Source organism: Tamandua tetradactyla, chromosome 17, assembly GCF_023851605.1.
Source record: "Tamandua tetradactyla isolate mTamTet1 chromosome 17, mTamTet1.pri, whole genome shotgun sequence".
Classification (NCBI taxonomy): Eukaryota; Metazoa; Chordata; class Mammalia; order Pilosa; family Myrmecophagidae; genus Tamandua; species Tamandua tetradactyla.
The window spans coordinates 6541224-6557205 of NC_135343.1; the positions used below are offsets into that span (position 1 = coordinate 6541224).

General features: G+C 43.9%; 1 protein-coding gene across 7 annotated transcripts in view; it reads left to right on the forward strand.

The window, feature by feature from the left end:
• Window positions 1-15982, forward strand: part of NPAS2 (neuronal PAS domain protein 2) — a 201325-nt gene that overhangs the window by 150062 nt on the left and 35281 nt on the right. For all 7 annotated transcript variants that reach the window (XM_077133889.1, XM_077133891.1, XM_077133893.1 and 4 more), the window contains 2 exons: window positions 5169-5289; window positions 6282-6395. In XM_077133889.1, the coding sequence (XP_076990004.1) occupies window positions 5169-5289; window positions 6282-6395 (235 nt within the window). The remainder of the gene's footprint in view (window positions 1-5168; window positions 5290-6281; window positions 6396-15982) is intronic.

Consider the following 15982-nt stretch of genomic DNA (forward strand, 5'->3'; position numbering starts at 1 on the left):
CTGGTGTACATTCACATGGGACACAACTATGTTCATGTTTTTAGCCCACTCAGAAAGGTCTATCCACATACTTCTTCCCCAGACCTCTTTGTCACCAATTTTCCAATTATGGTCTTTCCAAGTCCCTGACCATCCAGCCAAACCATTAGCAACAGGCCATGAGTCAGTAGTATACAAACGCACCTGTGGCCAGTTCTCCTTCCAAGCAAAATGAACAACCAGGGGCATTGCTTGAAGTTCTGACTGGGAGGATTTCCCCTCACCACTGTCCTTCAAGGACACTCCAGAAAGGAGTTGTAGTGCTGCAGCTGTCCACTTTCAGGTGGTACCTGCATATCGTGCTGAACCATCTGTAAACCAGGCCTGAGTTTTCTCTTCCTCAATCAATTCACTGTAAGGAATTCCCCAAGAGGCCATAGCTCTGGTCTGAGAAAGAGAAGGTAATGTGGCAGGAGTGGAGACCATGGGCATTTGGGCCACTGCCTCATGTAACTTACTTGTGCCTTCAGGACCTCCTCTGGCCCTATCTCGTATATACCATTTCGACTTTACAATGGAGTGCTGTTTCGCACACCCAACTTTATGGCTTGGTGGGTCAGATAACACCCAGCTCATGATAGGCAACTCAGGTCTCATGGTAACTTGGTGGCCCATGGTTAAGCGTTCAGTCTCTACTAAGGCCCAGTAGCAGGCGAAAAGCTGTTTCTCAAAAGGAGAGTAGTTATCTGCAGCAGATGGTAAGGCTTTGCTCCAAAATTCTAAGGGGCTGCATTGTGATTCTCCTATAGGGGCCTGCCAAAGGCTCCAGACAGCATCTCTATTTGCCACTTAACACTTCCAGCACCATTGGATCTGCTGGATCCTATGGCCCAAGTGGCAGAGCAGCTTGTACAGCAGCCTGGAGCTGTCACAGAGCCTCCTCTTGTTTAGGTCCCCACTCAAAATTAGCAGCTTTTCTGGTCACTCGATAATGGGCCAGAGTAGCACACCCAATTGAGGAATATGTTGTCGCCAAAATCCAAAGAGACCAACTAAGCATTGCGCCTCTTTTTTGGTTGAAGGAGGGGCCAGATGCAGCAACTTAACCTTCACCTTAGAAGGGATATCTCGACATGCCCCACACCACTGGACACGTAGAAATTTCACTGAGGTGGAAGGCCCCTGTATTTTTGTTGGATTTATCTCCCATCCTCTGACACGCAAATGCCTTACCAATAAGTCTAGAGTAGTTGCTAGTTCTTGCTCACTAGGTCCAATCAACATGATATCATCAATGTAACAACCAGTGTGATGTCTTATGGGAGGAAGAAACGATCAAGGTCCCTGCGGACAAGATTATGACATAGGGCTGGAGAGTTGATATACCCCTGAGGTAGGACAGTGACAGTGTATTGCTGACCTTGCCAGCTGAAAGCAAACTGTTTCTGGTGGTCATTACTAATAGCTATTGAGAAAAAAACATTTGTCAGACCAGTAGCTGCATACCAGGTACCAGGGGATATATTGATTTGCTCAAGCAATGGTATCACATCTGGAATAGCAGCTGCAATTGAAGTTACCACCTGGTTGAGCTTATGATAATCCACTGTCATCCTACAAGACCCATCTGTTTTCTGCACAGGCCAAATAGGAGAGTTGAAAGAGGATGTGGTGGGAATCACCACCCCTGCATCTTTCAAATCCTTAAGAGTGGCAGTAATCTCTGAAATCCCTCCAGGAATCCGGTATTGCTTCTGATTTACTATTTTGCTTGATAGGGGCAGTTCTAGTGGCTTCCACTTGGCCTTTCCCACCATAATAGCCCTCACTGCACGAGTTAGAGAGCCAACATGGGGATTCTCCCAGTTGCTCTGTAGGTCTATTCCAATTACACATTCTGGCTCTGGGGAAATGATTGCAGACCCACTGTGAGACGGACTTGAGCTAAAACTCCATTGATCACCTGGCCTCCATAAGCCCCCACTCTGACTGATGGACCAGAGTGACGTTTTGGGTCCCCTGGAATTAATGTCACTTCTGAACCAGTGTCTAATAATCCCCGAAATATCTGATCATTTTCTTTTCCCCAATGCACAGTTACCCTGGTAAAAGGCCGTTGGTCTCCTTGGGGAAGGCTTGGAGGAAGATTAACAGTATAAATTTGTGGCAGTGTAATAGAATTCTCCCCTAAAGGGACCTGGCCTCCCCTTATTCAAGGGGCTTTGGGTCTGTAAACTGTCTCAAGTCTGGAAATTGATTAAGGGGCAGTGACTCTGTTTTTGTAATTCAGGTTAGGTTTCTGTTCACTTGACCTAGAACTCATTTGTTTATACAGCTCGAACAAGAATTTAGTAGACAGCCCTTCTGTTGTATTTCTAGGTACCCCATGATTTACTAGCTAATGCCACAAATCTCAGCGAGTCATATAATTTTGACTCCTGCTTTGAGTTTGCTGTCTATTATAATAGCCATGCTACCTTGTCTTTGGCGATTAAGTGCTGCCACCTTGCTTCTGCCAACTCGGGATCCCGTCATCCCCACTGTGTTTAAGGATTCCAGCTCATTGACAGCAGTTCCTACAGTAATATCTGACCTACAGAGAAGTGCAACTACAGAGCTCTTCAAGGATGATGGCGCTAGTCTCACAAATTTATTTCTCACTGTTCTGATAAAAGGTGCATCTTCCGGACATTCCCGGGGTGTAAGAGCAGGCTTTGCATGATAAATCCACTCTAACATTCCAATCTCTCTAAGCCTCTGGATCCTCTCATCTACATTATACCAGGGTAGTTCTGGCATTTCAACCTCAGGTAATGTCAGCCACCTTTTGATCCATGTTTCAACCAGCCATCCAAACAAACTGTTAATGCCTTTTCTGACCCCTCAAGCTATAACATTGGATGTAGAATCTCTGCTTAGTGGACCCATATCAATCAATTCAGCCTGATCCAGCCTTATGTTCCTCCCACCATTATCCCACACCCTTAAAATCCATCTCCACACATATTCCCCTGATTTCTATCTATATAAATTGGAAAACTCACACAGTTCTTTTGGAGTATAAGGTACCTCCACATGTGTGATATTTTGTACCTCACCTGTAGGGACCTGTTGGGACTTTAGTCTAGTTATAGGTCTGGAAGAAATGAGGGGTGGTGGGGGTGGGTGAAAAGAATGAGAAATGAAAAGAAGTAGAAATATCTTCCAAGCCATTTGCTTCAGGGTATTCATTTGCAGTTTCATGTGATGAAACAGGATTAATCACTCTAGGGCTAATCCCTTCAGGAGGAGGTTGGGTGGCCAATTCCTCAAGGCAGGCCGGAGGTGGGGCAGCTGTGTCCTCAGGGCAGACTACTACAGGGTTATCTAGAGAAGACTCAGCATGACCTAGGGTTTCAACCTCACCCCCGACATCATTATCAATCTATATGTCACCATCCCGTTTTTCACGGTCCCGCTCCTTTCCAATCAAGGCCCTCACTTTTATGGCAGACCCCATGCAACATTGAGATTTCAGTTTATGTTGTAAAGTTGCTACTCTAACAATAAAATTCTGAGTCTGATTTCAGAGATCCCAAGTCTACAGCTTCAGGAAATAAGATTTTCCTTCAGGACACTCATAGAAACTTCAACATCTGCCAGATAGCACTTAAAGCTTCTCATTTAAAGCCTTAAACCCATCCTTTTCACTCCTTAATGTATCCAGTGCATCTAACAACAACCAGCCAACATCCCTATACCTCTTATTTCCGCAAAACTCCATAAAGGTGTCCAAACCATTATCCCCAGAGCCTGGTTTCGTACAAGCGAAGCATTAGGAGAATTGAATGGTGATATTTTGACTATCTCTTTTGCCAACTCACTCCATGGATTGGGAGTGTCCTTCTGATTATGGGAATCACAGTCCTTAGTGCCTTTGAGTCCAGTCAGAGTAGAAAACTATTCATAAAAAAAAACCATTTTTAACATTCTGTTTCTTAAGAACCACTCCTGGTACCAAGTTGTATTAGTTAGGGTTCTGTAGAGAAACAGAAGCAATAGGAAACACTCACAAATATAAAATTTATGAAAGTGTCTCACGTAACTATGGGAACTCAGAGTCCAAAATCCGCAGGGCAGGCTATGAAGCTGATGATTCCCATGGAGGGTCTGGATGAACTCCACAGGAGAGGCTTGTTGGCTGAAGCAGGAAGAGAGCCTGTCTCTTCTGAATCCTCCTTAAAAGGCTTCCAGTGATTAGATTAAGCATCACTCATTGCAGAAGACACTCCCCTTGGCTGATTACAAATGGAATCAGCTGTGGATACAGCTGACATGATCATGATTTAATTCTATGAAATGGCCTTAATGCAACGGACAGGCCACCACTTGGCCAAGTTGACACATGAACGTGACCATGATACCAAGCGTGACCACTCTCCTCACATCCACATTAGGATGGTGACTGTAGGAGGGAAGAGACTTTTGCCTGTTTTGTTCACTGTTTATTCCCAGTGCCTAAATCAGCAGCTGGCACACAGTAGCCAGATTCTGACCATCTCCTGCCTGGCCTCCTGTCCCCGTCCCTACTCAGGCCATTGGAGGGATCTTTTCAAAATCCAAGTGCAGTCCCCTCCTTTCCTTGAAATCCTTCAGTGACTCCTTCCGGCACACAGGATGGAGCCCTGACTTCTTTGAGGTCTTCTGTAATTTGGACCCTGTTTTCCTTTGCAATCTCCTCTCCCATGGCTTCTTCCTTCCCCACCCTACCCCACCCCATCTGCCATTCAGGTGGCTGCTGTCATCTCTCCTACCTCCACACCTTTGGGTGCCTTGTTCCCCCCTGCCTGGAGTTCCCGGCAGGCACCATTTCAGACCCAGACATGCCTCACACGTTCCTTCTTCTAGGACTCTTCCCTGGGAGGGTCCCCTCACCCCAGCAGCAAGAGTAGGGTTATTTTCCATGTGAGTTTGTCTGACAACTCTTAGTTCTCTCTTGCCCAAGGACGGTAGCACATAACCATGGCTCAGGTAAAACGTTTTTGATTGCCGTTCAAGATCACAGAGTGATTCATGTATTGAGCATTTTTACAGAAAATCAGATCTCGAATTTTTCATTTCCGAAATAGGCTCTGAATTGTCGTGAAGGTCCCATTTTTGTTTTTAATTGTGTTGAGTATGGACCTTTGTTCTTTATTTTTCTTTTTCAGTCAGATGTCATGGACCAGAATCTGTTAAATTTCCTTCCGGAGCAGGAACACTCGGACGTTTATAAAATGCTTTCTTCCCATATGCTGGTGACAGATTCCTCCTCCCCAGAATACTTAAAATGTAAGTTTGACATTACTGGTGTTACACAGGGGAAAGATAATAATTTTACTTTTGAGAAGAGGTTCGAATGAATTAAGAAGGGAGGACTAATTTTAAGAATAATTTTCCTTGTGACTCAGAACCAAGATCCTTGGAGGTGTATTTTAAGTTTAAAGCTAAAACTGGAGTTTGGAATATGTAAGACATTTAGCTTTTATGTTGAACATTTGAAAGTGTTTAAGAATAATAACTTGTTTTGCATGTATGACAAGAGATTTCTTTTTTTATTTACATTAGAGTCTGTAATAACTGCAAAAATCAATAAGCAGTACGCTTGTTGGTGGGACAGTAGAATGCTAGATTTGTATAATACCAACTAACTAACTGAAAAATGAGTAATTAGATCAGAAATCAAATTCTGAGCTCCTGAGGCTGTCATCTGGTTTTTATATACATTTGCATTTTCATGGAATATTTAAGTTTTTATCAAAATCTTTGGCAGCCTAGATAGAAGGCAGTTTTGCTTTCTAATGGTACATGTGTCACTTAATGGAACCCATAAAATTACATTTACACAGATAGCAAAAGTGCCTTGCATTGTTCAAGCCTCATTCCATTTTCCAAGAATAACTTGTCATGTCGTACATCAGATTTTACTTTAAAGCAAAGCAAAAAGATTCAATTAAAGAGAGAACCTCTATGGGCATAGCTTTATTTTAATGTAGCATAGGAAAACAACCGGAACTAATCACTGCTGACACAACCAGCCACAGACATCTGTGCACAAATGAAGACTAATTGGATCCAAGTATGGGATGAAAAATATCTACAACCCATGCAAAGAAAACCCTCTCCTATAAACCAGGTCCCAGCATCAGTCTCAATGAGAGAAATACCCTGGCTATCTGCAGATCACATCCCCAGAAAGAGTTATCAGAAAGACATTACTTGTTGAGTCTAGTGTGTGTCATGTTTATTTTCCCTTTCTCTCCTCTTTTTCTATAACGGTCCAGCTGACAACGATTTAGAATTCTATTGCCATCTTCTCAGAGCCAGTTTGAACCCAAAGGAATTTCCAACTTATGAATACATAAAATTCATAGGAAATTTTCGCTCTTACAACAATGGTAAGCTTTAATTGTCCTTTAATTGCTATGCCTTTTATCATGCAAACATGCTCGTGGGGGGCATAAGCATCAATGTACAAAGAGAAGGGAGAATGAATGTGTTGTTGCAATTTGTATTTGGAGTTTAGTGTCCCCGGGATGCGTTTTTGTGTTCATAAATGTTATCTCCCACTCGAGAAGAACATACTCCCACACCTGCTTATGCCAGTGCTGAGTCCTGCTGGTATGCACATTATTCATTTGTTTATTTTCAGGCTGATAAAATAGTCCTGTACTGGTGAGAAACAATTTATAGTTCATAAAGAACAAGTTCAGCCCACACATTCAGCCAATCAGGCTTTCATTGTGACAGGAAGATCCATCATCTTGGTTTCTACGTTTTTATCCTCCTCCTTACATGCTGCAATTGGCATGTTTAATAGATCTGGTATGTAGTATTCTGCTCTTTAAGGCTCTAACTGCGCAGTTAGGTGGCTGTTTTACAATCCACATTAGATGAATTATCTACCAGGATATTCCAAACAGGAACATCTTGGAAATCACCCTGATAACTAATTGCTCTGACTGTAGAGACATCGATTCTAAACTAGACCTAAGAATTCATTTTTGCTTTTACCCCTCAAAAATGGGTACAAAAGCCACATGCCCAAAGTTCAAAACAAAGATCCTAGTACATGTCTCTGTGGCGTGGCCCAGTGCAGAAAGGCCTGTTTCTCATTTGCTTCGCTCCTGAAAACTCGGCACAAAACAAATATCTTAGAAAAAGCTAACATTTCACCAAACCCCGAAGATGAGAGAAAACAGAAGAAAGTGTTGACAGGGAAGGGTGGAGAAGAGAGAAGACAAATACCAAAGGGAAACAAATGCCAAAAGATGAGCATGGAGGCAAGGGGATAAGTAGGTGGGAGGCATGAATGGGGAGAGGATGGCAGCACTAATTTATGCTGCCTCTGTCACTCCTCTTGAACTCTGGACCCATGGTAGGGTCTGTAACCTCCATCACATGGTCCCCAAGTTTCCGTCAGAACCCCACAAATTAATGATACTGAATCCTAAAGCTAAGGCTGACTGGGACTTCTCCTTCAGCCTCTGATGCTCCCTGCTCTACCTTATTTGTGTGACTCTCCATGCTTTATGTACATGGCTCCTACAGCACAGTCAACAGCATGATCCCACCAGAGCAATTTTCAGGTTTGGGGTTCAGGGCTTATACTGGGTGTGGGGCCCCTAAGACCACCATGGAAGCCTTGGTGGGAATCAACCTGTCCAGGGCTCATGGTACACAAGGAATTAGAAGTAATGGAAGGTCAGCTTCCCAAGTAGACCCCTAACTCTGGGCAAAGCAAGCTGAAGTCACGGCCTGACCTTACCTAAGCTGACTCATCTGAAAGGCTTACCCCAGCTTCATGCAGCAAATCTTTAGTGGACCTCACAGAGAAGTAAATGGCAATGCATTGGGCTACCCAGTTTGAGAACCTGCCTAAGCAGCCCCTTGCAGGGGGCCCATCCCTGTTGCTTAAGTTCAGTGAGTGTGGCAGCAGGTTAAAATGCAGATTCTCTGGCATCACCCTAAAAATTCTAGTTCAGGAGATCTGAGGGGAGGGTGCAGTTTGGTAGGAACCCCAGGATGCTGTTTCTAGAGGTCATAGACTTTAAGAAACCCTGCCTCGTTCTAATGCCTAGTGCCATTCCATAGGAATTTTAATGGCACACCTGTCACTTGTGACACTCTTTCCCAGACCAACTTTGTCTTGGGAGTAAGAAAAGCAGTGGTTTGGAATTTGCTTAAATGCATCCCTGTGGCCATAAAGCCAGCTACCGAAAGATAGTACATCCAAAGTTGCCACTGGCCAGGAGGGAAAGACACCCTTGTGCCCAGAAGGCCAAGACCGTGGGACTTAGAGGGCCTGTCCCATGTGGCCAGAGGCCAGCAGTGTCTGCACTTAATTAAGGGAACCAACCTGTAGATTGGCAGGTTAGCAGCAGTCATATCCTTCATGAATTTACATTTCCCAAAATTTATTAGGATGCTGCTGAATATCACTTTGAAGTTTCCTGTCATTTACCACATTGTAGAGGGTTTCAAGGAAATAGGCAGGCTTAATTCTAAATACCTGAGATTTTTTTTCTTTTTAACCAACCAGGCTTTTTTTTCCTCTTCAAGTTGAGATGTTATTTGTTTGCCTGAAAAAATGTGCGGAAATTATGTGTGATTTTTTTTTTTTGGAAACTGTTACTGTTATAAACAAGCAGCCTTAAAAGTGGAAAATTTAAAACCAGGAGTACAGACTTCTTTCCAAAGCCTGTCATACAAACCGAAGTTAGGGTGGCTTTCTTTAGCCAAGAGTTCCCAAATATAATTGTGGAACACATGAAATATAATTCTAACTAGGATTAAAATAGATAGCAAAAAATGCCCGAGACAAATGAATTTTTAAGATTGAGCCATCTGAAATTGCCAACATTCAACTATTTTTGCTCTCTAAAATATAGTTTAACTTAATAAAAGAAATAATTCTAATTTGAGCCATGCTTACTTCTCAATGAACACTGAACATTGAGGTAATACAAGAATCTCGCCGAGTGCTTATTGCTAAATACTAGGCATGGAGTTCAATCATGGATTATCTCCCAACAACCTAATGGGGTGGTACTCCCATCTTTATGGAGCTCTAGGTACTCCCATCTTTACGGAGGAGGAAATTAATATGTGAAAGGGTTAAGTCTGAAGTCTATGAGCAGGAAGTGGGGGACACAGATTCATAACCAGACCTCTAACCTCTGAATCCACACTGTTAACCCCAAGACTTTGCTCCTGTGACAGCAGTCATCTAGTTGCATGCCCTAGGCCAGCACCTGCCACCTAGCACACCCAATGTCCATCCTTGTGCACCTCAGATGTCCTGCTTCCATGCCACTCTATGCAACTCCCCTAAGACCCCGGCATGGCACTGGTTTTTAAAATTATATGTAAATAAATTGTAGAAGAAAAATTACCATGAGCACCAGTTTCATTTTACTAGAACACCTGCTCACTCCTCCAAAGAACTAAGTAGAAAACATCACATTGGTCCATTACAGGGAAAATTTCCAGCTTTTAAGTTGGGCTGTAGAGTTTCTCAAGCATTGCCTAGTGTGTTTGTGTTTGTGAAGTTGCCTGTGAAGAAAATATGCAGTTCCCATTTTAGTAAACAGTGGTCTAGAAAGGACAGGGATGCTCATTGATCTGAGCACTCACCCCACCCCTTGCCAAGACTAACACAATCTGTGCCTGGCTTATTATAAGTGCTCAAGAGAGTATGTTAACCTAAACTGTGGCTCGGAGGTTGGCACTTGGGAACACAAATGGTAGGGGACAGATCCAGGTTTCAGATCAAAGACTTGTGATTTCTAGGGAAAGCAGTGCTCCTCCTTAGGAGATAATAACAGCCCTCCTTGACTGAACCCAAAGCATACTCCAGAGATAGCATGCCAGCTTCCAAGAGGGCTCCTACTACTTCTTGAGCCTAGTGAATCCAAAGTGAAGATTAAATAGTCTTGGTACCTGCTGGATAGATGAGAGTGTGTAACTTCTGATGCCTGCTAATTGCCTCTGGTCTGTTCTGGGGTTCTTCTAAGCAGCAGCACATAGGCATGGCAGCTCATCTTTGGCCACCCTCCACTTCCCATTCTGGGCCACTCTCTCCATCCTGTCTCACCCCAGGAAGAGCCCTCCCCACCTTGCTGTCTTGGTTGCTTGGAGGCCAGAGACTCCCTCCCCCAAGGTCATTATTGGGACCTCTCACTAAGGGGGTCCCCACAAGGACCATTCCTGACATGCTCTCTTCCCATCCTGAGCTCATCTGATCAACGGATTTGGCTCAAGGCTGATAGAAGCACTGGCTACTCCTCAAAAATCATATTTATTGGAACCTTCAGGAATTAAGCCAGAGGACCTGAAGTAAATTGTAGCTCCAGGGCAGGGAAGAGAGAGTGAGACTTTGAGCCAGAGAGCTCTTGGTGACCCTTAAATCCTTTGAGTAAGGATCCCATCTGCTTGCCTGCCAACCCAAATAGCTGCTCAGACTTTGCCCAGCTGTGCTAACCAATGTCAGTAGGTTTAAGTGGTTGGAATTCACAGGGAAGCAGAGGGACAAAAGTGCTTTTGTCCTTGTTAACTCAATTAGACTATCTAGTTGACTGTTCTAGCTTGACTGGTTGGTTGTACCCTTACCCCTCACCAAGGCCCCCTGCTCACCTGGGTTTGTGTGAACACAGCAACGGTTGCCCAAATAACTTGAGCAAGGTGGAATTTTCTCCAGTTTCAGTATATGCATATTTCTGTCACTTCTTAGGACTTCGTTATTTGCCAAGGATGCCTTAGGGGCAGGGAGGGACAACAATGCTTGACATTTTTAACCTCAATTTTTAATCAATGTGAAGAAATACGTCACTTGTCAGGAAATGGGACAAGCATTTAGCCTTTCTGTGAAGTGTTTCACTTTCGGGCAGTTTCTGACCCAGCCTGTGAAAAGCCTCTTGGAGTAATCTGAGCTGGATCCATTGGCATTTCTCTCATCCTCTCCCTGTTGGAAGCGACTTTCTGATCCGTTGGAGCTGCAGGGGTGGACACAAACCAGCCGCTGGGAGCAGCCTCTTGTCTGCTTCTGCTCTGCACACCAACTAGTTCCACCATAGAGTTAAAATAAAATTACTTTTTTATGTTTGTCCCCAAACAGGTAGTAAAAAAAAAACGAAGAAGTAGGTGCTTTCAAACAAACATACCACCCTATCCTTTTGAGTCCTCTGCCTAAATAGAGGAGCCTGTGGGGTCCTCAAATTACGCACCCCCGAGTCCAGTGCCCCCACTGCCTGCCCTGGCCACCCTACCCTGCTCCTACTGGAAAGTTACCAGCTGGGTGATTTTCAAAGGCTTGATGAACAGTCTTTGATTGATGGGGTCCTAATGAACAGATTCCATGTCTGAAAGATGATTTAATGCCAGGAAGGAGGCAATCCTTGATTTTAGCTTGGGCTTCTCCCCAAGCCTTGGATTTCAGTGTATCTGACTAAAATCCGGAAAGCAGTATTTCAAAAGTCACTGGTGTGGTTCCAAATAGGTCACCCTCGGCAAACATTCCACTCTAGGCTTTCCAGAAGCCACACACCAAAGGATAAGTTTCCCTGCCCTCATTTTACCTACTTGCCTCTAACCACACAACCAGATTTGAAATACTGACAGAAGTGGAGGCTTTTCAGCTTACAACCTTTAATTCCATATGTTCCGTGGGATTTCTGTAAGTTGCCTCATTTTATGGGCTTGGTGTTTTTTTTGTTGTTGTTTGTTTGTTTGTTTGTTTTTGCTTCTTTTCTTTTCTCTTTCCCCCTGAACTGAATTTATTGAGATGTCTTAGTTAAGAGAACAAAGCATATGCGTGCCAGACCTCCCTGGGAATGTGACCCGGATTTGGCACAGCAAGGACAGCTTCGCGGAAGGAATGGTGGATGTGCCCATCACAGGCTTCCGAAAGTGGGAGGCAGAGTGTGCCCTCCCCCTCATTCAAGAAGTGCCACGCCCCTTCCCTGGCAGTGTCCAGTGCTGCCAGATTAGAGTGCAGAGGAGTTAAGAGCACAGTGAAGAACAAGTGGCTTCAAAGGGCATTGTCCTGCATGGGCACCCTCAGGTCTGTGTTAAAATGGAGCCATGAGGAACGTACACCTATCACCCACAGCTTTCTGCTTGTTTCAGACTGGGGCCGGGGGGGACTTCCATACAAGTCTCTTCATAATTGTTGTGAAAATGTGAACAAGGTGTCCACTAGCAGGGCAGGGGGACTCTCTTCTCTGCATGTACAAAGAACTTGGCCCTTCCACACCAGCCACCTGTGGACAGCTTGTCAGCACCATTACCATCTTCTGGCCTAGCCATTAAAAATGTTCATTTTAATTAATGAATGTCCTAGAAAAAAAGAAATATTTAAATAATATGCATATTTCCCCATTAGAGTAAGTTTTTTTTTTTTTTTAATCTAGAGACCCTCCAGCTTTCTCATGTAGCTCCTAGCTTCTCCTTGGCTTATCCCTCCAGATGCCCTAAACAGAATTGGCAGAAAGAAGAAGAGAACCGGGCTTGACCGGAGCAAGTTAAGTTGTGCCCTAGGCCAAAAACATGGGCAGGATTATTTTGCTGCTATTCTCCTGAGATCCTGAGCTGTTCAGGACACGCGGTAAAGCATAGATGCAAAGTCTGAAAACAGTGCTTAATTAACGCAAGACGATTTCTCATGAATGTACAGCAAAGTGCTTTTCCCTCAACGTTCCAAAACCTGTAGCTCAAACATTTGGACACTCGTTATAGATGGGATTTAGGAGCTTGGGTCTTCCTTTAGCAAGCCCCATCATTCGTCATCTCACACTCAGACACCCGTTGGCTTTGTTTTTTGTTTACTGCTAGTACTGAGAAAGCTACCTGTCACTTTCCTCGTGAACTTCAGTGTTTCCCATAGAGCTGTTGTAACTGCTTTACCACCAGCAGGCCATCTCTAGGAGAATAGCTCATTGTCTAGGCCTGAAGACTGAACCAGTTCTCAGTGGAACAAAGAGCCTCTTCCCCCATTTCTTTTCTTCTCTTTTGCTGTTAACCAGTGTTTCTGACCACCATCTTTGCTCCTTCCTCACCCTTTCCTTTTGGAACAAGTTCTCACACTGCCTGAGCTCTCCCTGTACCTTCACTCATCCTTGTCTTTTTGTCATGACTGGTTTGGGGGCTCATCTTTATCATCAGGCAGATTCAGCAGCCAGCCTCAGGTGCCAGGAGACAGACAGTCATTCTTCATCTCCAGAGAACTTTGGGACTCTCTTGGTTTGGGAAGCCCAAGAACCCAGCCCAAGGCAGAATTCTTTCAGGGTCTTTGAAATTAGAGGCTGTGATAGATGGTTGCAGAGCCAAGAGTGGACTTGATGTCTCTATTGACTATTTTGCCATGAAGCCAAAAAAATAGAACAGCTCTTCTATGTGACATGAGACCAGCAATGCGCACTTCAGCTGTTTCCCATGGAGTAGTGATGGTCATGTGTCCATTGGCCACAGATTTCTTGCTCAGGTCCCTTCCTGACCAGTGGCAAGGCACAGTTAGGTAATGAGCTCACCTAGGGGACAGCAGAACCCAGAATCATGCACTGTGGGCACTGTCCCAAGGCTGTGCCAGTGTCCTGTGGCTGACAGACTGGACCAGCCATGGGCAGCACCAGATTGAACTGCAGATAAGAAGCTGCAAGTTATTCTCCAGGTTCACATTTTTCCCAAATGGGGCTTAAACCAGTGGTTTTGATATAAGATGAAAAGTGATCTCATGAGAGGCCCTTTCAGTAAGGAGACATTGAGCACTGCACCTGCCATGGGCAAGACACCTGTTTAGAGCTGGTGACAGAGCGAGCCCTGTGCAGAAAAGCCTATGTAGCTGTTGGCAAGATTAAGATCAATTTTGAGTAAAATGACTTTAGGGAGGAGAATGTGGCAAAAAAGAATTACCTTGATCTGTATTGGGGATGCTGTGCACGTATGTGTGTGTGTGTGTTAGTCCTTGCATGCATTTTGGAGTGGTGAGGGAAAGGAAAAGTAGTGGTCAGAGATCTGATAAAACAGGGCTACTTCTGCATTAAGTGGTTAATCTTTCTCAGAGGCTGGGGGTTGTAATTAGATACATTTTTTTCTATTATTTAAATTGAAACAACTAATTAAATCCTTAATTAATGTTTTTAAACCACCTCGGGACAAAAAGTGCCAGAAAAGTTATTCTAAGTGCTAAATATTACTCCCAAGTCCTTTAGAAGCTGTGAAAGGACTGGAGGAAAGCCCCAAGAAAACTCTTTTGGGAGAGGGGTCAGGCCACGTGAAACTGCAAAATATCTGCTTAATTCCCACGGTTTGAGACTCTCCCCCATTTGAAGAGGTAACAAGAGGCAAGTGACTCTCCAGGCAGGTATTTCCTACGTCAACCCATGCTCTGCCTGCCCTACCTCCTCACTGTAAATTACCCAGGAATGTGCTTGTCCACCGAGCATATGAATTTAGTAGCCAAAAGGATTATTCAAACAGGGCAAAGCTTTTAGAGAAAAGAAACTTTCTCTTAAATTCCCAGGAAGTCCTCAGAAAGCTAGTGGTAAGATCTCAGTACTCTGAAAGCATAGAGAGAATCTTATTAGGTCACTCACTGGCTGGTAATGTCTCTTAGATTCAAGCAGAGAGGATATTTCACATCTGGGGAAATTTTAAATGCCTTTTAAAAAATTATGCAGATGTTAGCCTCTGCAAACCTTTCCCTCATATGGAATTGTTTTCCTTTCCCTTGCTAAATGTCTTGGCTCAACCTATAAATTAATCTTCAGTGGTCTAAGCCAATTAATAACAGATGTGAACTCTCTACAGGCCACTATTTTAAAATTTTACCCACTTTACATTTATGTTTGGGCATATTTATTAACATTTATGTGGATGAATTCAGAGAAGATGTTCGGTGAAATATATTTATTCATGCTAGTGAGTAGAAGACCGCATCATAAAATCATTTAGAAACCTATAAATATATCAAATTAAAAAATCATTGGAAAGCTAAACTCCAAAGGAAATCTTGCAGATTTCATTTTATGAGGCATGTAGTTTACTGGTATTCAATATGTTCATAGTTAAATTGGAAAATATAACTATGTTGAAACCTACAAGTTCAGTAAGTTCAGGATATCACCAACTACTTTTTTTAAAAGAAAACACAAATGTTTATCTACCAATCTACCAAAGATAAGACTATCTACTGTTTGAACAATGGCTGCATATCAATAAACCTGGGAGCTTTTAAAAATGTCACTTCCTGGGCTTCAAACCCAGCAATTCTGAATGAGTTGATCTGAATTGGGGCCTAAGTAACTAATTAAAAAGGTCCCAGGGGACTCTAACGTGGTAAATTGACTTTTCTCATATTTAATAGAGTCTTTTTTCCCAACTGCCGAACTCCACCTAAAAATAACAGACCTTTCTCTGGCTGAAAGGTAAATCTATTCTCCAGAGTCAGCCTAACAGCAGATCTGTAGCCGCCTAGGGTAGATAGCTGCTGCTGTTAACTAGTACACCCACCCCCATGCCCTGAGACCCCTGGGGGGGCCTGATCTCAGCATGGTGGCAGGTGAGAACCTAGAGCAGGTTCCCTCTTCCTTGTTAGAGCACAGCACCTGGTGTCAGAAGACCTGGACAGAGTCTCTGCTCCATTGTTGATCCGCTGGATGACCTGGGTTAATTGAATAGCCTTTCTGGTCCTCAGTTTCCTCATCTGTAAAATGAGAAAATGAATGCCTTCCCAGACTTGTGAGAATAAATAAAATGGCACAGGCGAGCAAGCTTTGTCACCTGTGTACAACAGCAGAGCTAGCAACTTTGGCCGTGGGTATCACTGGGTATGGCCCTAAATCCTGGGGCCAGATCCAGTGTTCCCTACTGAGCCCCCTGCAGTGTGGGTTTCAGGGCAAAAGATCTGGAATCCCAGGTTTGCCCAAACTGGGCCAGGATCGGGGTAGTGGGGATCAGTATATGCTGAGGCTTCACTCCTTTCCCTGGG